Below are 23594 nucleotides of genomic sequence, written 5' to 3' on the forward strand. Positions count from 1 at the left end.
CAGGTAAGAAACTGAGATTAGGAGCACTCCCTTTAAGAGTGTGCTCCTAATCTCAGCTCGTTACCCGTATGAAAGACACCTGGGAGCCAGAAATCTTTCTGATTGAGAGGGGGTCAAATACTTATTTCCCTCATTAAAATGCAAATCAATTTATAACATTTTTGACATGCGTTTTTCTGGATATTTTTGTTGTTATTCTGTCTCTCACTGTTCAAATAAACCTACCATTAAAATTATAGACTGATCATTTCTTTGTCAGTGGGCAAACGTACAAAATCAGCAGGGGATCAAATACTTTTTTCCCTCACTGTATATAGCCAGTGATAATATAAAGCCAGTGATAATATATAGCCAGTGATGCCCAGTGGTAATATATAGCCAGTGATAATATATAGCCAGTGATAATATATAGCCAGTGGTAATATATAGCCAGTGGTAATATATAGCCAGTGATAATATATAGCCAGTGATGCCCAGTGATAATATATAGCCAGTGATAATATATAGCCAGTGATAATATATAGCCAGTGATGCCCAGTGGTAATATATAGCCAGTGATACTATATAGCCAGTGGTAATATATAGCCAGTGATGCCCAGTGATAATATATAGCCAGTGATGCCCAGTGGTAATATATAGCCAGTGATAATATATATCCAGTGATAATATATAGCCAGTAGTAATATATAGCCAGTGATAATATATAGCCAGTGATGCCCAGTGATAATATATAGCCAGTGATGCCCAGTGGTAATATATAGCCAGTGATGCCCAGTGGTAATATATAGCCAGTGATGCCCAGTGGTAATATATAGCCAGTGATGCCCAGTGGTAATATATAGCCAGTGATGCCCAGTGATAATATATAGCCAGTGATAATATATAGCCAGTGATAATATATTACCAGTGATAATATATAGCCAGTGATAATATATAGCCAGTGATGCCCAGTGGTAATATATAGCCAGTGATAATATATAGCCAGTGATAATATATAGCCAGTGGTAATATATAGCCAGTGGTAATATATAGCCAGTGATGCCCAGTGATAATATATAGCCAGTGATGCCCAGTGATAATATATAGCCAGTGATGCCCAGTGGTAATATATAGCCAGTGATGCCCAGTGGTAATATATAGCCAGTGATGCCCAGTGGTAATATATAGCCAGTGATGCCCAATGGTAATATATAGCCAGTAATGCCCAGTGGTAATATATAGCCAGTGATGCCCAGTGGTAATATATAGCCAGTGATGCCCATTGGTAATATATAGCCAGTGATAATAGATAGCCAGTGATAATATATAGCCAGTGATAATATATAGCCAGTGATAATATATAGCCAGTGATGCCCAGTGATAATATATAGCCAGTGATAATATATAGCCAGTGATAATATATAGCCAGTGATGCCCAGTGATAATATATAGCCAGTGATAATATATAGCCAGTGATAATATATAGCCAGTGATGCCCAGTGATAATATATAGCCAGTGGTAATATATAGCCAGTGGTAATATATAGCCGGTGATAATATATAGCCGGTGATAATATATAGCCAGTGATAATATATAGCCAGTGATAATATATAGCCAGTGGTAATATATAGCTAGTGGTAATATATAGCCAGTGATAATATATAGCCAGTGATAATATATAGCCAGTGATAATATATAGCCAGTGATAATATATTACCAGTGGTAATATATAGCCAGTGGTAATATATAGCCAGTGGTAATATATAGCTAGTGATAATATATAGCCAGTGATAATATATAGCCAGTGGTAATATATAGCCAGTGATAATATATAGCTAGTGGTAATATATAGCCAGTGGTAATATATAGCCAGTGGTAATATATAGCTAGTGGTAATATATAGCCAGTGGTAATATATAGCCAGTGGTAATATATAGCCAGTGGTAATATATAGCTAGTGGTAATATATAGCTAGTGGTAATATATAGCCAGTGATAATATATAGCCAGTGATAATATATAGCCAGTGATAATATATAGCCAGTGATAATATATAGCCAGTGATAATATATTACCAGTGATAATATATAGCCAGTGGTAATATATAGCTAGTGGTAATATATAGCTAGTGGTAATATATAGCCAGTGGTAATATATAGCCAGTGGTAATATATAGCCAGTGGTAATATATAGCCAGTGATGCCCAGTGATAATATATAGCCAGTGATAATATATAGCCAGTGATAATATATTACCAGTGATAATATATAGCCAGTGATAATATATAGCCAGTGGTGCCCAGTGATAATATATAGCCGGTGATAATATATAGCCAGTGATAATATATTACCAGTGATGCCCAGTGATAATATATAGCCAGTGGTAATATATAGCCAGTGATGCCCAGTGATAATATATAGCCAGTGGTAATATATAGCCAGTGATAATATATTACCAGTGATAATATATAGCCAGTGATGCCCAGTGATAATTTATAGCCAGTGATGCCCAGTGGTAATATATAGCCAGTGATGCCCAGTGATAACATATAGCCAGTGATAATATATAGCCAGTGATAATATATTACCAGTGGTAATATATAGCCAGTGATAATATATAGCTAGTGGTAATATATAGCCAGTGGTAATATATAGCCAGTGGTAATATATAGCCAGTGGTAATATATAGCCAGTGGTAATATATAGCCAGTGGTAATATATAGCCAGTGATAATATATTACCAGTGGTAATATATAGCCAGTGATAATATATAGCTAGTGGTAATATATAGCTAGTGGTAATATATAGCCAGTGATAATATATAGCCAGTGATAATATATAGCCAGTGATAATATATAGCCAGTGATAATATATAGCCAGTGATAATATATAGCCAGTGATAATATATAGCCAGTGGTAATATATAGCCAGTGATAATATATAGCTAGTGGTAATATATAGCCAGTGGTAATATATAGCCAGTGGTAATATATAGCCAGTGGTAATATATAGCCAGTGATAATATATAGCCAGTGATAATATATAGCCAGTGATAATATATAGCCAGTGATAATATATAGCCAGTGATAATATATAGCCAGTGATAATATATAGCCAGTGATAATATATAGCCAGTGATAATATATAGCCAGTGGTAATATATAGCCAGTGATAATATATAGCTAGTGGTAATATATAGCCAGTGGTAATATATAGCCAGTGGTAATATATAGCCAGTGGTAATATATAGCCAGTGGTAATATATAGCTAGTGGTAATATATAGCTAGTGGTAATATATAGCCAGTGATAATATATAGCCAGTGATAATATATAGCCAGTGATAATATATAGCCAGTGATAATATATAGCCAGTGATAATATATTACCAGTGATAATATATAGCCAGTGGTAATATATAGCTAGTGGTAATATATAGCTAGTGGTAATATATAGCCAGTGGTAATATATAGCCAGTGGTAATATATAGCCAGTGGTAATATATAGCCAGTGATGCCCAGTGATAATATATAGCCAGTGATAATATATAGCCAGTGATAATATATTACCAGTGATAATATATAGCCAGTGATAATATATAGCCAGTGGTGCCCAGTGATAATATATAGCCGGTGATAATATATAGCCAGTGATAATATATTACCAGTGATGCCCAGTGATAATATATAGCCAGTGGTAATATATAGCCAGTGATGCCCAGTGATAATATATAGCCAGTGGTAATATATAGCCAGTGATAATATATTACCAGTGATAATATATAGCCAGTGATGCCCAGTGATAATTTATAGCCAGTGATGCCCAGTGGTAATATATAGCCAGTGATGCCCAGTGATAACATATAGCCAGTGATAATATATAGCCAGTGATAATATATTACCAGTGGTAATATATAGCCAGTGATAATATATAGCTAGTGGTAATATATAGCCAGTGGTAATATATAGCCAGTGGTAATATATAGCCAGTGGTAATATATAGCCAGTGGTAATATATAGCCAGTGGTAATATATAGCCAGTGGTAATATATAGCCAGTGGTAATATATAGCTAGTGGTAATATATAGCCAGTGATAATATATAGCCAGTGATAATATATAGCCAGTGATAATATATAGCCAGTGATAATATATAGCCAGTGATAATATATTACCAGTGATAATATATAGCCAGTGATAATATATAGCCAGTGATAATATATAGCCAGTGATAATATATAGCCAGTGGTAATATATAGCTAGTGGTAATATATAGCTAGTGGTAATATATAGCTAGTGGTAATATATAGCCAGTGGTAATATATAGCCAGTGGTAATATATAGCCAGTGATGCCCAGTGATAATATATAGCCAGTGATAATATATAGCCAGTGATAATATATTACCAGTGATAATATATAGCCAGTGATAATATATAGCCAGTGGTGCCCAGTGATAATATATAGCCGGTGATAATATATAGCCAGTGATAATATATTACCAGTGATGCCCAGTGATAATATATAGCCAGTGGTAATATATAGCCAGTGATGCCCAGTGATAATATATAGCCAGTGGTAATATATAGCCAGTGATAATATATTACCAGTGATAATATATAGCCAGTGATGCCCAGTGATAATTTATAGCCAGTGATGCCCAGTGGTAATATATAGCCAGTGATGCCCAGTGATAACATATAGCCAGTGATAATATATAGCCAGTGATAATATATTACCAGTGATAATATATAGCCAGTGATGCCCAGTGGTAATATATAGCCAGTGATGCCCAGTGGTAATATATAGCCAGTGATGCCCAGTGGTAATATATAGCCAGTGATTCCCAGTGATAATATATAGCCAGTGGTAATATATAGCCAGTGATGATATATAGCCAGTGATGCCCAGTGATAATATATAGCCAGTGATAATATATAGCCAGTGATAATATATAGCCAGTGATGCCCAGTGATAATTTATAGCCAGTGATAACATAGCCAGTGATAATATATAGCCAGTGATGCCCAGTGATAATATATAGCCAGTGATGCCCAGTGGTAATATATAGCCAGTGATTCCCAGTGATAATATATAGCCAGTGATAACATAGCCAGTGATAATATATAGCCAGTGATGCCCAGTGATAATATATAGCCAGTGATGCCCAGTGGTAATGTATAGCCAGTGATGCCCAGTGGTAATATATAGCCAGTGATGCCCAGTGGTAATATATAGCCAGTGATAACATAGCCAGTGATAATATATAGCCAGTGATAACATAGCCAGTGATAATATATAGCCAGTGATGCCCAGTGATAATATATAGCCAGTGATAACATAGCCAGTGATAATATATAGCCAGTGATGCCCAGTGATAATATATAGCCAGTGATGCCCAGTGGTAATGTCTTGTGGTCAGTGGTCACTGATGCCCAGTGATAATATATAGCCAGTGATGCCCAGTGATAGAATATAGCCAGTGATGCCCAGTGATAATATATAGCCGGTGGTAATATATAGCCAGTGATAATATATAGCCAGTGGTAATATATAGCCAGTGATAACATATAGCCAGTGATAATATATTACCAGTGATAATATATAGCCAGTGATGCCCAGTGATAATATATAGCCAGTGATGCCCAGTGATAATATATAGCCAGTGATGCCCAGTGATAATATATAGCCAGTGATAATATATAGCCAGTGATGCCCAGTGGTAATATATACATTTACATTTAAGTCATTTAGCAGACGCTCTTATCCAGAGCGACTTACAAATTGGAAAGTTCATACATATTCATACATATTCATCCTGGTCCCCCCGTGGGGAATGAACCCACAACCCTGGCGTTGCAAGCGCCATGCTCTACCAACTGAGCCACACGGGATATAGCCAGTGATGCCCAGTGGTAATATATAGCCAGTGATGCCCAGTGATAATATATAGCCAGTGAATACTGTCTTCCCCACAGCAGATAAACAGTAGTGTTGATGATATTGCTGTTCTCCCCACAGTACCAGTACTCCTTCCTCCACCAGTGTGTCCGAGATGTCCTGAGAGCCAGGAAGCTCCGTAGTGAGCAGGAGAACCCTCTCTACCCCATCTATGAGAACTTCAACCCAGACTACTACCGTGGTAAGACTATACCAATATACCAACATACCAAGACTATATATCCAGACTACTACCATGGTAAGACTATACCACCATACCAAGACTATATATCCAGACTACTACCATGGTAAGACTATACCAAGACTATATATCCAGACTACTACCATGGTAAGACCATACCAAGACTATATATCCAGACTACTACCATGGTAAGACTATACCAAGACTATATATCCAGACTACTACCATGGTAAGACTATACCACTATACCAAGACTATATATCCAGACTACTACCATGGTAAGACTATACCACCATACCACAACTATATATCCGGACTACTACCATAGTAAGACTATACCACCATACCAATACTATATATCCAGACTACTACCATGGTAAGACTATACCACTATACCAACATACCAAGACTATATATCCAGACTACTACCATGGTAAGACTATACCAACATACCAAGACTATGTATCTAGACTACTACCGTGGTAAGACTATACCACCATACCAAGACTATATATCCAGACTACTACCATGGTAAAACTACACCACTATACCAAGACTCTATATCCAGACTACTACCATGGTAAGACTATACCAAGACTATATATCCAGACTACTACCATGGTAAGACCATACCAAGACAATATATCCAGACTACTACCACTATACCAAGACTATATATCCAGACTACTACCATGGTAAGACTATACCAGCATACCAATACTATATATCCAGACTACTACCATGGTAAAACTACACCACTATACCAAGACTATATATCCAGACTACTACCATGGTAAGACTATACCACCATACCAAGACTATATATCCAGACTACTACCATGGTAAGACTATACCAAGACTATATATCCAGACTACTACCACTATACCAAGACTATATATCCAGACTACTACCATGGTAAGACTATACCAGCATACCAATACTATATATCCAGACTACTACCATGGTAAAACTACACCACTATACCAAGACTATATATCCAGACTACTACCATGGTAAGACTATACCACCATACCAAGACTATATATCCAGACTACTACCATGGTAAGACTATACCAAGACTATATATCCAGACTACTACCGTGGTAAGACTATACCAAGACTATATATCCAGACTACTACCATGGTAAGACTATACCACCATACCAAGACTATATATCCAGACTACTACCATGGTAAGACTATACCACCATACCAAGACTCTATATCCAGACTATAGATATAGGTCTACCAATATAATTAGAATTACAAGCACGGACAGACGGCTGTAAGCCTACCAATAGAACTACCATGACTAGAACGGACAGACGGCTGTAAGCCTACCAATAGAACTACCATGACTAGAACGGACAGACGGCTGTAAGCCTACCAATAGAATTACCATAACTGGAACGGACAGACGGCTGTAAGCCTACCAATAGAATTACCATGACTGGAACGGACAGACGGCTGTAAGCCTACCAATAGAACTACCATGACTAGAACGGACAGACGGCTGTAAGCCTACGAATAGAACTACCATGACTAGAACGGACAGACGGCTGTAAGCCTACCAATATAATTACCATGACTGGAACGGACAGACGGCTGTAAGCCTACCAATAGAACTACCATGACTAGAACGGACAGACAGCTGTAAGCCTACGAATAGAACTACCATGACTAGAACGGACAGACGGCTGTAAGCCTACCAATAGAATTACCATGACTGGAACGGACAGACGGCTGTAAGCCTACCAATAGAATTACCATGACTAGAACGGACAGACGGCTGTAAGCCTACCAATAGAACTACCATGACTGGAACGGACAGACGGCTGTAAGCCTACCAATAGAACTACCATGACTGGAACGGACAGACGGCTGTAAGCCTACCAATAGAACTACCATGACTGGAACGGACAGACGGCTGTAAGCCTACCAATATAATTACCATAACTGGAACGGACAGACGGCTGTAAGCCTACCAATAGAATTACCATGACTGGAACGGACAGACGGCTGTAAGCCTACCAATAGAACTACCATGACTGGAACGGACAGACGGCTGTAAGCCTACCAATAGAATTACCATGACTAGAACGGACAGACGGCTGTAAGCCTACCAATAGAATTACCATAACTGGAACGGACAGACGGCTGTAAGCCTACCAATAGAATTACCATAACTGGAACGGACAGACGGCTGTAAGCCTACCAATAGAATTACCATGACTGGAACGGACAGACGGCTGTAAGCCTACCAATAGAATTACCATAACTGGAACGGACAGACGGCTGTAAGCCTACCAATAGAATTACCATGACTGGAACGGACAGACGGCTGTAAGTCTACCAATATAATTACCATAACTGGAACGGACAGACGGCTGTAAGCCTACCAATAGAACTACCATGACTGGAACGGACAGACGGCTGTAAGCCTACCAATAGAATTACCATGACTGGAACGGACAGACGGCTGTAAGCCTACCAATAGAACTACCATGACTAGAACGGACAGACGGCTGTAAGCCTACCAATAGAATTACCATGACTAGAACGGACAGACGGCTGTAAGCCTACCAATAGAATTACCATGACTGGAACGGACAGACGGCTGTAAGCCTACCAATAGAATTACCATAACTGGAACGGACAGACGGCTGTAAGCCTACCAATAGAACTACCATGACTGGAACGGACAGACAGCTGTAAGCCTACCAATAGAACTACCATGACTGGAACGGACAGACGGCTGTAAGCCTACCAATAGAACTACCATGACTGGAACGGACAGACAGCTGTAAGCCTACCAATAGAACTACCATGACTGGAACGGACAGACGGCTGTAAGCCTACCAATAGAATTACCATGACTGGAACGGACAGACGGCTGTAAGCCTACCAATAGAATTACCATGACTGGAACGGACAGACGGCTGTAAGCCTACCAATAGAACTACCATGACTGGAACGGACAGACGGCTGTAAGCCTACCAATAGAATTACCATGACTGGAACGGACAGACGGCTGTAAGCCTACCAATAGAACTACCATGACTAGAACAGACAAAGCCAACATGGCAGCTGGCCCCCCACCAGAGAACATTGACTTGATGGCAATGTCCCGTTCTAGTATGTCTAACTCTATGGCTTTAATCACAGTTCCATTTTGAGTCGCTAAAACGATAATCCCCTAAACCGTCAATCATACGGAAGGGTAGATTTAGTACACGTATTTGACATAATATTTGACTAAATGTGCCTTTATTTTGTCTTACTCTCTTCAGATTTTGTGTACACGGGACGTTAAAGACAGTCGGGTTTCCTCTCCACACAACTGAGTGAGAATGAAAAGCAGGGAGGAATCTGTTCAGTACCACCAGACCGCCAGTCTGTCACCACTAAAGGACTATAGACGGGGGTCCTTTATTTATGTTTGATACACTGTTGGTTCAACCTCTCAGGATGTCTATTTAAAATGGAGCAGATCGACATCTGGAAATATTGACGTTACGTTCACTCATACCTGAATACCTTAGGTTGCATTCAATGAGATGTATGTGATTATATTGTTTTACACCTAATTGTAAGCGCTTCCAAGAAACAGTATTCTTAAACTCATCTAATTTTAATATTAGTAATGTCTGATGAAAAGACAAAAGGAACTGATATAAACGTAAATATAATGATTCTTATTCAACGTAACAGAAAAAAAAAGATGAATGAAAGCTATCAGGCGAAGCAATAAATGGGATTCTATGAGGCGTAGCTACGTCACAAAGCATTATTATGACGAGGCTTGACCACCTAAAAACCTCCCCTGAAGGAACCTTCCCTGCATCCTAAGTGGCACCCTATTCTCTATCGGCCCTAATCAAAAGTTGTGCACTATATAGGGAATAGGGTGCCGTTTGGGTACAAAGCCCTTTCTGTATAATATATTCTAAATCCTAGTTGCTGGTTTGTAGTTAAAAAAAGAATTACCCTGGAGCAGATAGACAGACAGCTAGCTGTCTTGAGAGTAGCTCATCACAATGCTGTCTATATCCTTGTGTAAAGTAGCAGACCGTCTGTACAGTTGGTTGTGTTGTGAATAGTCCTCTTATCGTTAAACATAGCATCAGTTCATGTTGTGTGTGTGTGTACCATTGAGATTGTACAGTAGAGCCTGGAGGAGGGAACAGCATATAGTTTGTATAAGTACGCCATCTCAGCTACCTATGTTTTCTAGGGCGAAGGGAATACTCTACTGGAAAACAAACGCCATCTTGTATTCGGTTGTCTCCGAAAGAGGTGGTAACCTTTTTTCCAATGTCTTTCAAACCAAGATGGAGGGAGTGTTCATGAGAGCGACTGTATGGGTTTTGTACATTACCTTCCTCAAAACATGATGTTGCATTTCTGTTCATCCTTTTGGCATAAAACTAGGCTGATGGATGTGTCTGTGAACATACGAGCGGTGATCTTTCTATGTCATGTTGAACTGAGCGGGAGATCCCTTCAACTGAATCTGAGCTGTCCGGCTTCCTGATCTCAACAGGAGAAGGTCTAGAAGTAGGACGAAACTAAAAACAACTGAAGAAACTTCACACAATAAGCAATACTGGCCAAATCCTGCTGAGATCCTGGGGATAAAGTGAGAGAATTGAATAAAATGTCAACATCCTGACCCTGTGAGAGGTCTGCAGTGGCCAAGACACTGACCTTTCCAGACTACAGGTTTGGGACGTGGCATTTTCTCTGTCTGAGCTTCTCTGAGCCCCAAGCCACGGAAACAAAGACTGAGCTACAGAAGAGAGCGTGTTGGTTGGCATTCTTCCCATTGTTACTGAAAATATTGCAGATCTTCAGAAGCTCTCATTATGTTAGTATTTCAAAATCAATCTGTATCTACATATAAATAGTACGTTCAGATTGAATCTTCTCTCCAATGGCTCCCATTATGTTAGTGTCTCGACAAAAATCACATATTTATTTTAACTTTGTTGTTCAATTTAAACATGAAAATACTAGCTTTAAAACATAAATACTAAGATAATCATTTTCAGGGTTCTGACTCCTCCCAGTTGTATCAGATGGAACACATTCTGACTCCTCCCCGTAGTATCAGATGGAACACATTCTGACTCCTCCCCGTAGTATCAGATGGAACACATTCTGACTCCTCCCAGTAGTATCAGATGGAACACATTCTGACTCCTCCCAGTGGTATCAGATGGAACACATTCTGACTCCTCCCAGTAGTATCAGATGGAACACATTCTTACTCCTCCCAGTAGTATCAGAAGGAACACATTCTGACTCCTCCCAGTAGTATCAGAAGGAACACATTCTGACTCCTCCCAGTAGTATCAGATGGAACACATTCTGACTCCTCCCAGTAGTATCAGATGGAACACATTCTGACTCCTCCCCATAGTATCAGATGGAACACATTTTGACTCCTCCCCGTAGTATCAGATGGAACACATTCTGACTCCTCCCCATAGTATCAGATGGAGCACATTCTGACTCCTCCCAGTAGTATCAGATGGAACACATTCTGACTCCTCCCAGTAGTATCAGATGGAACACATTCTGACTCCTCCCAGTAGTATCAGATGGAACACATTCTGACTCCTCCCCGTAGTATCAGATGGAACACATTCTGACTCCTCCCCGTAGTATCAGATGGAACACATTCTGACTCCTCCCAGTAGTATCAGATGGAACACATTCTGACTCCTCCCAGTAGTATCAGATGGAACACATTCTGACTCCTCCCAGTAGTATCAGATGGAACACATTCTGACTCCTCCCAGTAGTATCAGATGGAACACATTCTGACTCCTCCCCATAGTATCAGATGGAACACATTCTGACTCCTCCCAGTAGTATCAGATGGAACACATTCTGACTCCTCCCAGTAGTATCAGATGGAACACATTCTGACTCCTCCCAGTAGTATCAGATGGAACACATTCTGACTCCTCCCAGTAGTATCAGATGGAACACATTCTGACTCCTCCCCATAGTATCAGATGGAACACATTCTGACTCCTCCCAGTAGTATCAGATGGAACACATTCTGACTCCTCCCAGTAGTATCAGATGGAACACATTCTGACTCCTCCCAGTAGTATCAGATGGAACACATTCTGACTCCTCCCAGTTGTATCATATGGAACACATTCTTACTCCTCCCAGTAGTATCAGAAGGAACACATTCTGACTCCTCCCAGTAGTATCAGAAGGAACACATTCTGACTCCTCCCAGTAGTATCAGATGGAACACATTCTGACTCCTCCCCGTGGTATCAGATGGAACACATTCTGACTCCTCCCAGTAGTGTCAGATGGAACACATTCTGACTCCTCCCAGTAGTATCAGATGGAACACATTCTGACTCCTCCCTGTAGTATCAGATGGAACACATTCTGACTCCTCCCCGTAGTATCAGATGGAACACATTCTGACTCCTCCCAGTACTATCAGATGGAACACATTCTGACTCCTCCCAGTAGTATCAGATGGAACACATTCTGACTCCTCCCAGTGGTATCAGATGGAACACATTCTGACTCCTCCCAGTGGTATCAGATGGAACACATTCTTACTCCTCCCAGTAGTATCAGAAGGAACACATTCTGACTCCTCCCAGTAGTATCAGAAGGAACACATTCTGACTCCTCCCAGTAGTATCAGATGGAACACATTCTGACTCCTCCCCGTGGTATCAGATGGAACACATTCTGACTCCTCCCAGTAGTATCAGATGGAACACATTCTGACTCCTCCCAGTAGTATCAGATGGAACACATTCTGACTCCTCCCCGTGGTATCAGATGGAACACATTCTGACTCCTCCCAGTAGTATCAGATGGAACACATTCTGACTCCTCCCAGTAGTATCAGATGGAACACATTCTGACTCCTCCCAGTAGTATCAGATGGAACACATTCTGACTCCTCCCCGTAGTATCAGATGGAACACATTCTGACTCCTCCCAGTAGTATCAGATGGAACACATTCTGACTCCTCCCAGTGGTATCAGATGGAACACATTCTGACTCCTCCCAGTGGTATCAGATGGAACACATTCTGACTCCTCCCAGTAGTATCAGATGGAACACATTCTGACTCCTCCCAGTAGTATCAGATGGAACACATTCTGACTCCTCCCCGTAGTATCAGATGGAACACATTCTGACTCCTCCCCGTAGTATCAGATGGAACACATTCTGACTCCTCCCAGTAGTATCAGATGGAACACATTCTGACTCCTCCCCGTAGTATCAGATGGAACACATTCTGACTCCTCCCAGTAGTATCAGATGGACCACATTCTGACTCCTCCCAGTAGTATCAGATGGAACACATTCTGACTCCTCCCAGTAGTATCAGATGGAACACATTCTGACTCCTCCCAGTAGTATCAGATGGAACACATTCTGACTCCTCCCAGTAGTATCAGATGGAACACATTCTGACTCCTCCCAGTAGTATCAGATGGAACACATTCTGACTCCTCCCAGTGGCAGGGATATTGAATTTCCTGTTTAGTCCTATTCCCCTCTTCACAAAAAAATGCCGGCACTCGTCATTGCTTGTGCACCAAATGACCCCACACAGCAAGTAAGGCAATGTATACAGTATTCTGTAGAGTAGAGCACCAGTCTCTCAGGCTTGACCCTCTGACCCCTGTCCTCCCCTATAAGCCTAAAGGTCATATCATAAAGAGATTGTCTCCAGATAATACAGTACAGAAACATCAACTCTCTCCATCTGTTCTCCTCCCTGCTGGGAGTTGAGTGGATTTAATAGTGTGTTAAGCTCCACTGTGGATTCCTCAAAAGTTTTTCATTACAGAAATCTATATCAATCCCCCATCCCTCCTGTCAAACTAATACGCTCTCAGATCCCCAATGACCCTCTGGAACACATCTCTCTGAGTTCCACCAGAGTAGGGCTCGTGCCCATACAGCAGCTAGAACTTACTGTGAAGGCGCTTAGCTACCTGATGAATGTTCTTCCAACGTCTCTGTTTTGCTGTGACATGGCTACTACGTCGCTCACCAACCAACAGTTGAGCTGCAGGGGGAAACATTGTAACCGAGGCCTTTAGAAAGAAACACGGAGATTAGGGACAGAGGTGTTGGCGGCAAATCAGAGGAACTGTCTTTAACAGAGAAGTCATGGTGTAAGCCTGCCATATTTATAATTTACAGTAGGTATCATTTACAGTAGGTATAATTCCACATGACCTATAGGATGGTTGTGCATCTGGAATATGCGCATAGCTTAAACTAACTGAAAGAATGTTCCCTAGTCTAGAATGTTCCCTAGTCTAGAATGTTCCCTAGCCTAGAATGTTCCCTAGTCTAGAATGTTCCCTAGCCTAGAATGTTGCCTAGCCTAGAATGTTCCCTAGCCTAGAATGTTCCCTAGCCTAGAATGTTCCCTAGCCTAGAATGTTCCCTAGCCTAGAATGTTGCCTAGCCTAGAATGTTCCCTAGCCTAGAATGTTCCCTAGCCTAGAATGTTCCCTAGCCTAGAATGTTCCCTAGCCTAGAATGTTTCCTAGTCTAGTATGTTCCCTAGCCTAGTATGTTCCCTAGCCGAGTATGTTTCCTAATCTAGTATGTTCCCTAGCCGAGTATGTTTCCTAGCCTAGAATGTTCCCTTTCATTTTAAAGTAGAGAATGATCTTGTTTCTTTTCATCTGTTTGTTTTTCATAATCATACTGCTGGCAGTGGAGGAGAGAGGTGTTGATGCATGTTCCTAAATGGTTTCTAACTCTGTTTCCTGTCTCTTAATCTGTTTCCTGTCTCTTGTTAATACGATGAGGTAATCTGCCAACTCATTACGTTCAGCACATAGTTAACTATGAACCGTTCATCCCTCTGGAGAACTAAGGTTGTATTAATTAATCACTTATGTAGGCTGATGTAGGCTGCATCCCAAAAGGTAAGGCATCCTATTCCCTATATAGCGCACTACTATTGACCAGAGCCCATAGGGCTGCGGTTAAAAGTAGTGTACTATGTAGGGAATAGGGTGCCATTTGGAGCACACAGCCATAGAGTGATTAATCATAGGAGTAGTATCTCTCTAGAGCAGTATCTTACTCGGTGAGCATACTGACAAAATAAGGAAGCCTTTTCCAAGCCAGAGCGGACCAAAGGGCAGGAGCCTGTGAGGCAACTTAATGTACTAGTACACCCCCTGGACAGGACACTAGTGTGTCTGACTATACTGGTGTAGATTAATGTACTAGTACACCCCCTGGACAGGACACTAGTCTGTCTGACTATACTGGTGTAGATTAATGTACACCCCCTGGACAGGACACTGTACACCCCCTGGACAGGACACTAGTCTGTCTGACTATACTGGTATAGATTAATGTACTAGTACACCCCCTGGACAGGACACTAGTGTGTCTGACTATACTGGTGTAGATTAATGTACTAGTACACCCCCTGGACAGGACACTAGTCTGTCTGACTATACTGGTGTAGATTAATGTACTAGTACACCCCCTGGACAGGACACTAGTCTGTCTGACTATACTGGTGTAGATTAATGTACTAGTACACCCCCTGGACAGGACACTAGTCTGTCTGACTATACTGGTGTAGATTAATGTACTAGTACACCCCCTGGACAGGACACTAGTCTGTCTGACTATACTGGTATAGATTAATGTACTAGTACACCCCCTGGACAGGACACTAGTCTGTCTGACTATACTGGTGTAGATTAATGTACTAGTACACCCCCTGGACAGGACACTAGTGTGTCTGACTATACTGGTATAGATTAATGTACTAGTACACCCCCTGGACAGGACACTAGTCTGTCTGACTATACTGGTGTAGATTAATGTACTAGTACACCCCCTGGACAGGACACTAGTCTGTCTGACTATACTGGTGTAGATTAATGTACTAGTACACCCCCTGGACAGGACACTAGTCTGTCTGACTATACTGGTGTAGATTAATGTACTAGTACACCCCCTGGACAGGACACTAGTCTGTCTGACTATACTGGTATAGATTAATGTACTAGTACACCCCCTGGACAGGACACTAGTCTGTCTGACTATACTGGTGTAGATTAATGTACTAGTACACCCCCTGGACAGGACACTAGTCTGTCTATACTGGTGTGTCTATCTATACTGGTGTAGATTGTATATTTGATTGCGTTAACATATTGTGACTAGCAGAGGTGTCACAACCCAACAACTGTCACGTGACCTACACCTACAGGGAAGAGATGTGCTTCTCTGTCTCATTGTGTTGCACTGGATCAATGTGAATGACTGTATACAATGTTATGTTGTGAATGTGCCTGGTTTTGTAACCCATGTTTATCCATGTGTATTGGTTGGTATGATAAGCTATGTGTTATGCATGTAAGTAAAAAAGCGAAACATTGTTTTGAATATATGATTACATTAATAATGCCAAGAATATGCAACCATGTTAAATATGTTAATCATGTACAATAAAATAAGACTATAGATACATCTAGTGGACATTTTGAATGAGATATTCCACATAATGCAGTATATACATTTTGTTTGCAAAAAAATGTAAATTCCCAACCGCAATTTAGCCTGCTTAGAAATGATGTGCAAGACGTTATTTTACTTAATTTAGAGAGGATAGAACCGGCATGCTAGGACTGAATATCCTGGTAGGACTGAATATATCCTGGTAGGACTGTGTGCCTGGTAGGACTGAATATATCCTGGTAGGACTGTGTGCCTGGTAGGACTGTGTGCCTGGTAGGACTGTGTGCCTGGTAGGACTGAATATATCCTGGTAGGACTGTGTGCCTGGTAGGACTGTGTGCCTGGTAGGACTGAATATATCCTGGTAGGACTGTGTGCCTGGTAGCACTGAATATATCCTGGTAGGACTGAATATATGCTGGTAGGACTGAATATATCCTGGTAGGACTATGTGCCTGGTAGGACTGAATATATCATGGTAGGACTGAATATATCCTGGTAGGACTGAATATATCCTGGTAGGACTGAATATATCCTGGTAGGACTGAATATATCCTGGTAGGACTGTGTGCCTGGTAGGACTGAATATATCCTGGTAGGACTGTGTGCCTGGTAGGACTGAATATATCCTGGTAGGACTGTGTGCCTGGTAGGACTGAATATATCCTGGTAGGACTGAATATATCCTGGTAGGACTGAATATATCCTGGTAGGACTGTGTGCCTGGGTAACCTGCACTGATCTTACAGAAGGCATTACCCTGAATCTGTCAGTGAGAACCTTAGAGCTGCTCTGTGTGTAGAGGGGCCCTCTCTAGGACAGCTCTGTGTGTAGAGGGGCCCTCTCTAAGACAGCTCTGTGTGTAGAGGGGCCCTCTCTAAGACAGCTCTGTGTGTAGAGGGGCCCTCTCTAGGACAGCTCTGTGTGTAGAGGGGCCCTCTCTAAGACAGCTCTGTGTGTATAGGGGCCCTCTCTAGGACAGCTCTGTATGTAGAGGGGCCCTAAAACTGTCTTAAAACATAATTCCACTTTGACATTATGGGGTCTTGTGTTTCGGCCTGTGAACCAAAATCTAAATGTAATCCATTTTAAATTCAGGCTGTAACACAATAGAATGTGGTAGAAGTCCAGGGGTGTGAATCCTTTCTGAAGGCTGTACATCAGCTCAACCTGAAATGTTCTTTCTACAACGCTTACCTTTTACAGTTTGAACAGAGCCCTTAATCACAGAAAAGTACTGAGTGATTGAAGTGCACCATCACGTACGTGTGTGTGTGTGTGTGTGACGTCGTTCACACACACTCCAATCCACTGGCTTCAACCTAATGTGGATTTGTGAATGAGTGTGGGGGGAGGAAGGGCTGTTTCTTGCATACCCCAACTCCCCCTGAGACTCCCACAGAGAGTTCAGGTCAGAGCCATGGTCCACCATTTACCAGTGTCCCTGGACAAGTTGGAGGGTTAAGTGCCCCCCTGCACAACGATAGACTTTTCATCTGGTTGGCTCTGGAATTCGAACCGGCGACTGTTACTGCCCCAACGCTCTAACCTCGAGGCTACCTGACATCCTGATACAAGCTGACCCTACACAGACAGTCTAATGACGATGCATTCTACAATTTCATTATTTATTTTTTAAAGATCCGTCTTGGTCCTCTTCCCACTCTACAACTGCGTCCCAAATAGCACCACAGTACCTACAGTATATACAGCAATGAACTCCTTTTGACCAGAGCCCTATGGGTCCTGGTGCTTTCACTTCTACACCTCTCAAGGGTCTCTCTCTATTCTCTCTCTTTCTATTCTCTCTTCTTCTCTCTCTCTCTCTCTCTCTCTCTCTCTCTCTCTCTCTCTCTCTCTCTCTCTTCTTCTCTCCCTCTCTCTCTCTCTCCCTAGTCTTTCTCTCTCTTTTCCTTTTCCTACTTCAATTCCACCCATCAGGATACCTGGCAGCGGTTATTTAGAGGCCTGTAGAACCTTTGACCTCTATAATCAGGATACCTGGCAGCTGTTATTTAGAGGCCTGTAGAACCGTTTGACCTCTATAATCAGGATACCTGGCAGCGGTTATTTAGAGGCCTGTAGAACCGTTTGACCTCTATAATCAGGATACCTGGCAGCGGTTATTTAGAGGCCTGTAGAACCGTTTGACCTCTATAATCAGGATACCTGGCAGCGGTTATTTAGAGGCCTGTATAACCTTTGACCGCTATAATCAGGATACCTGGCAGCGGTTATTTAGAGGCCTGTAGAACCGTTTGACCTCTATAATCAGGATACCTGGCAGCGGTTATTTAGAGGCCTGTAGAACCTTTGACCTCTATAATCAGGATACCTGGCAGCTGTTATTTAGAGGCCTGTATAACCTTTGACCTCTATAATCAGGATACCTGGCAGCTGTTATTTAGAGGCCTGTTGAACCGTTTGACCTCTATAATCAGGATACCTGGCAGCGGTTATTTAGAGGCCTGTAGAACCGTTTGACCTCTATAATCAGGATACCTGGCAGCGGTTATTTAGAGGCCTGTATAACCTTTGACCTCTATAATCAGGATACCTGGCAGCTGTTATTTAGAGGCCTGTTGAACCTTAGACCTCTATAATCAGGATACCTGGCAGCTGTTATTTAGAGGCCTGTAGAACCTTTGACCACTATAATCAGGATACCTGGCAGCGGTTATTTAGAGGCCTGTATAACCTTTGACTTCTATAATCAGGATACCTGGCAGCGGTTATTTAGAGGCCTGTAGAACCGTTTGACCTCTATAATCAGGATACCTGGCAGCGGTTATTTAGAGGCCTGTAGAACCTTTGACCTCTATAATCAGGATACCTGGCAGCGGTTATTTAGAGGCCTGTAGAACCGTTTGACCTCTATAATCAGGATACCTGGCAGCGGTTATTTAGAGGCCTGTAGAACCTTTGACCTCTATAATCAGGATACCTGGCAGCTGTTATTTAGAGGCCTGTAGACCCTTTGACCTCTATAATCAGGATACCTGGCAGCTGTTATTTAGAGGCCTGTAGAACCGTTTGACATCTATAATCAGGATACCTGGCAGCTGTTATTTAGAGGCCTGTATGACCTTTGACCTCTATAATCAGGATACCTGGCAGCGGTTATTTAGAGGCCTGTAGAACCGTTTGACCTCTATAATCAGGATACCTGGCAGCGGTTATTTAGAGGCCTGTAGAACCTTTGACCTCTATAATCAGGATACCTGGCAGCGGTTATTTAGAGGCCTGTAGAACCTTTGACCTCTATAATCAGGATACCTGGCAGCTGTTATTTAGAGGCCTGTAGAACCTTTGACCTCTATAATCAGGATACCTGGCAGCGGTTATTTAGAGGCCTGTTGAACCTTTGACCTCTATAATCAGGATACCTGGCAGCGGTTATTTAGAGGCCTGTAGAACCTTTGACCTCTATAATCAGGATACCTGGCAGCGGTTATTTAGAGGCCTGTAGAACCGTTTGACCTCTATAATCAGGATACCTGGCAGCGGTTATTTAGAGGCCTGTAGAACCTTTGACCTCTATAATCAGGATACCTGGCAGTGGTTATTTAGAGGCCTGTAGAACCTTTGACCTCTATAATCAGGATACCTGGCAGCTGTTATTTAGAGGCCTGTAGAACCTTTGACCTCTATAATCAGGATACCTGGCAGCTGTTATTTAGAGGCCTGTAGAACCTTTGACCTCTATAATCAGGATACCTGGCAGCTGTTATTTAGAGGCCTGTAGAACCGTTTGACCTCTATAATCAGGATACCTGGCAGCGGTTATTTAGAGGCCTGTATAACCTTTGACCTCTATAATCAGGATACCTGGCAGCTGTTATTTAGAGGCCTGTATAACCTTTGACCTCTATAATCAGGATACCTGGCAGCTGTTATTTAGAGGCCTGTATAACCTTTGACCTCTATAATCAGGATACCTGGCAGCTGTTATTTAGAGGCCTGTATAACCTTTGACCTCTATAATCAGGATACCTGGCAGCTGTTATTTAGAGGCCTGTAGAACCTTTGACCTCTATAATCAGGATACCTGGCAGCGGTTATTTAGAGGCCTGTTGAACCTTTGACCTCTATAATCAGGATACCTGGCAGCGGTTATTTAGAGGCCTGTAGAACCTTTGACCTCTATAATCAGGCTACCTGGCAGCGGTTATTTAGAGGCCTGTAGAACCTTTGATCTCTATAATCAGGATACCTGGCAGCTGTTATTTAGAGGCCTGTAGAACCTGTTGACCTCTATAATCAGGATACCTGGCAGCTGTTATTTAGAGGCCTGTAGAACCGTTTGATCTCTATAATCAGGATACCTGGCAGCGGTTATTTAGAGGCCTGTAGAACCTTTGACCTCTATAATCAGGATACCTGGCAGCGGTTATTTAGAGGCCTGTAGAACTTGTTGACCTCTATAATCAGGATACCTGGCAGCTGTTATTTAGAGGCCTGTAGAACCTTTGACCTCTATAATCAGGATACCTGGCAGCGGTTATTTAGAGGCCTGTAGAACCGTTTGACCTCTATAATCAGGATACCTGGCAGCGGTTATTTAGAGGCCTGTAGAACCGTTTGACCTCTATAATCAGGATACCTGGCAGCGGTTATTTAGAGGCCTGTAGAACCTTTGACCTCTATAATCAGGATACCTGGCAGCGGTTATTTAGAGGCCTGTAGAACCGTTTGACCTCTATAATCAGGATACCTGGCAGCGGTTATTTAGAGGCCTGTAGAACCTTTGACCTCTATAATCAGGATACCTGGCAGCGGTTATTTAGAGGCCTGTAGAACCTTTGACCTCTATAATCAGGATACCTGGCAGCTGTTATTTAGAGGCCTGTAGAACCTTTGACCTCTATAATCAGGATACCTGGCAGCGGTTATTTAGAGGCCTGTTGAACCTTTGACCTCTATAATCAGGATACCTGGCAGCGGTTATTTAGAGGCCTGTAGAACCTTTGACCTCTATAATCAGGATACCTGGCAGCGGTTATTTAGAGGCCTGTAGAACCGTTTGACCTCTATAATCAGGATACCTGGCAGCGGTTATTTAGAGGCCTGTAGAACCTTTGACCTCTATAATCAGGATACCTGGCAGCGGTTATTTAGAGGCCTGTAGAACCTTTGACCTCTATAATCAGGATACCTGGCAGCTGTTATTTAGAGGCCTGTAGAACCTTTGACCTCTATAATCAGGATACCTGGCAGCGGTTATTTAGAGGCCTGTAGAACCTTTGATCTCTATAATCAGGATACCTGGCAGCTGTTATTTAGAGGCCTGTTGAACCTTTGATCTCTATAATCAGGATACCTGGCAGCGGTTATTTAGAGGCCTGTAGAACCTTTGACCTCTATAATCAGGATACCTGGCAGCTGTTATTTAGAGGCCTGTAGAACCTTTGACCTCTATAATCAGGATACCTGGCAGCGGTTATTTAGAGGCCTGTAGAACCGTTTGACCTCTATAATCAGGATACCTGGCAGCGGTTATTTAGAGGCCTGTAGAACCTTTGACCTCTATAATCAGGATACCTGGCAGCTGTTATTTAGAGGCCTGTAGAACCTTTGACCTCTATAATCAGGATACCTGGCAGCGGTTATTTAGAGGCCTGTAGAACCGTTTGACCTCTATAATCAGGATACCTGGCAGCAGGTATTTAGAGGCCTGTATAACCTTTGACCTCTATAATCAGGATACCTGGCAGCTGTTATTTAGAGGCCTGTATAACCTTTGACCTCTATAATCAGGATACCTGGCAGCTGTTATTTAGAGGCCTGTAGAACCGTTTGACCTCTATAATCAGGATACCTGGCAGCGGTTATTTAGAGGCCTGTAGAACCGTTTGACCTCTATAATCAGGATACCTGGCAGCGGTTATTTAGAGGCCTGTAGAACCTTTGACCTCTATAATCAGGATACCTGGCAGCTGTTATTTAGAGGCCTGTAGAACCTTTGACCTCTATAATCAGGATACCTGGCAGCGGTTATTTAGAGGCCTGTAGAACCTTTGACCTCTATAATCAGGATACCTGGCAGCTGTTATTTAGAGGCCTGTAGAACCGTTTGACCGCTATAATCAGGATACCTGGCAGCGGTTATTTAGAGGCCTGTAGAACCGTTTGATCTCTATAATCAGGATACCTGGCAGCTGTTATTTAGAGGCCTGTAGAACCTTTGACCTCTATAATCAGGATACCTGGCAGCGGTTATTTAGAGGCCTGTAGAACCGTTTGATCTCTATAATCAGGATACCTGGCAGCTGTTATTTAGAGGCCTGTAGAACCGTTTGATCTCTATAATCAGGATACCTGGCAGCGGTTATTTAGAGGCCTGTAGAACCTTTGACCTCTATAATCAGGATACCTGGCAGCGGTTATTTAGAGGCCTGTAGAACCTTTGACCTCCATACAGGTATATATAGTCAAGTGTGGAAACAATCTAATAGAAATGGAAGGAGATTCACTAGCCCTCGGGATTCATAGATTTCACACACACAGACACACACACACAGACACGAATGCATGCACACACTCACACACTCCCTACCCTTCTGTCTGAGCCAAACCTACATCCTTTAATCCCGTTTGTCAGAACAAGGTATTTCCAATGTGGATTACGGTGGTGGATTATACCATAGTTCCTCCTCCCTCTCTGCACCAATCTACCGCTGATATGATTCAGGGAGGCATTAGTACCATTTCATCTCTAATCTCTATTTTGTATGAGACGTGTTTCATGTGATGATTTGAGGCACTGCTTGTTAACGGTTGGAATGAGGAATAGGGTTTTAGATCTGAACATGTGAATTCCCATAATCTGACAAACTGAAACGGTTACCTGACAGGTCCTCTTTACCGTTGGTCTTAATATGATAATTACATGGATTTAAATAGATGTGTAAAGGGTTCAAGGTCAGAGTCTGATCAAATATCATGTCTGTCTGGGAGTCCTTTCTTTT

The 23594-nt window shown here is 41.9% G+C and overlaps 1 protein-coding gene across 1 annotated transcript in view; it reads left to right on the forward strand.

Moving 5' to 3' along the window:
• LOC139533606 (receptor-type tyrosine-protein phosphatase beta-like) overlaps positions 1-16636 on the forward strand; it is a 50544-nt gene extending 33908 nt beyond the window's left edge. Inside the window, exons 14-15 of the mRNA XM_071331761.1 lie at positions 5995-6115; positions 9407-16636. Of these exons, the coding sequence (XP_071187862.1) occupies positions 5995-6115; positions 9407-9429 (144 nt within the window). The 3' untranslated portion in view covers positions 9430-16636. The remainder of the gene's footprint in view (positions 1-5994; positions 6116-9406) is intronic.
• The last annotated feature ends 6958 nt before the right edge of the window (positions 16637-23594 follow it).

The sequence above is a fragment of the Salvelinus alpinus genome, chromosome 11 (assembly GCF_045679555.1).
Source record: "Salvelinus alpinus chromosome 11, SLU_Salpinus.1, whole genome shotgun sequence".
NCBI lineage: Eukaryota > Metazoa > Chordata > Actinopteri > Salmoniformes > Salmonidae > Salvelinus > Salvelinus alpinus.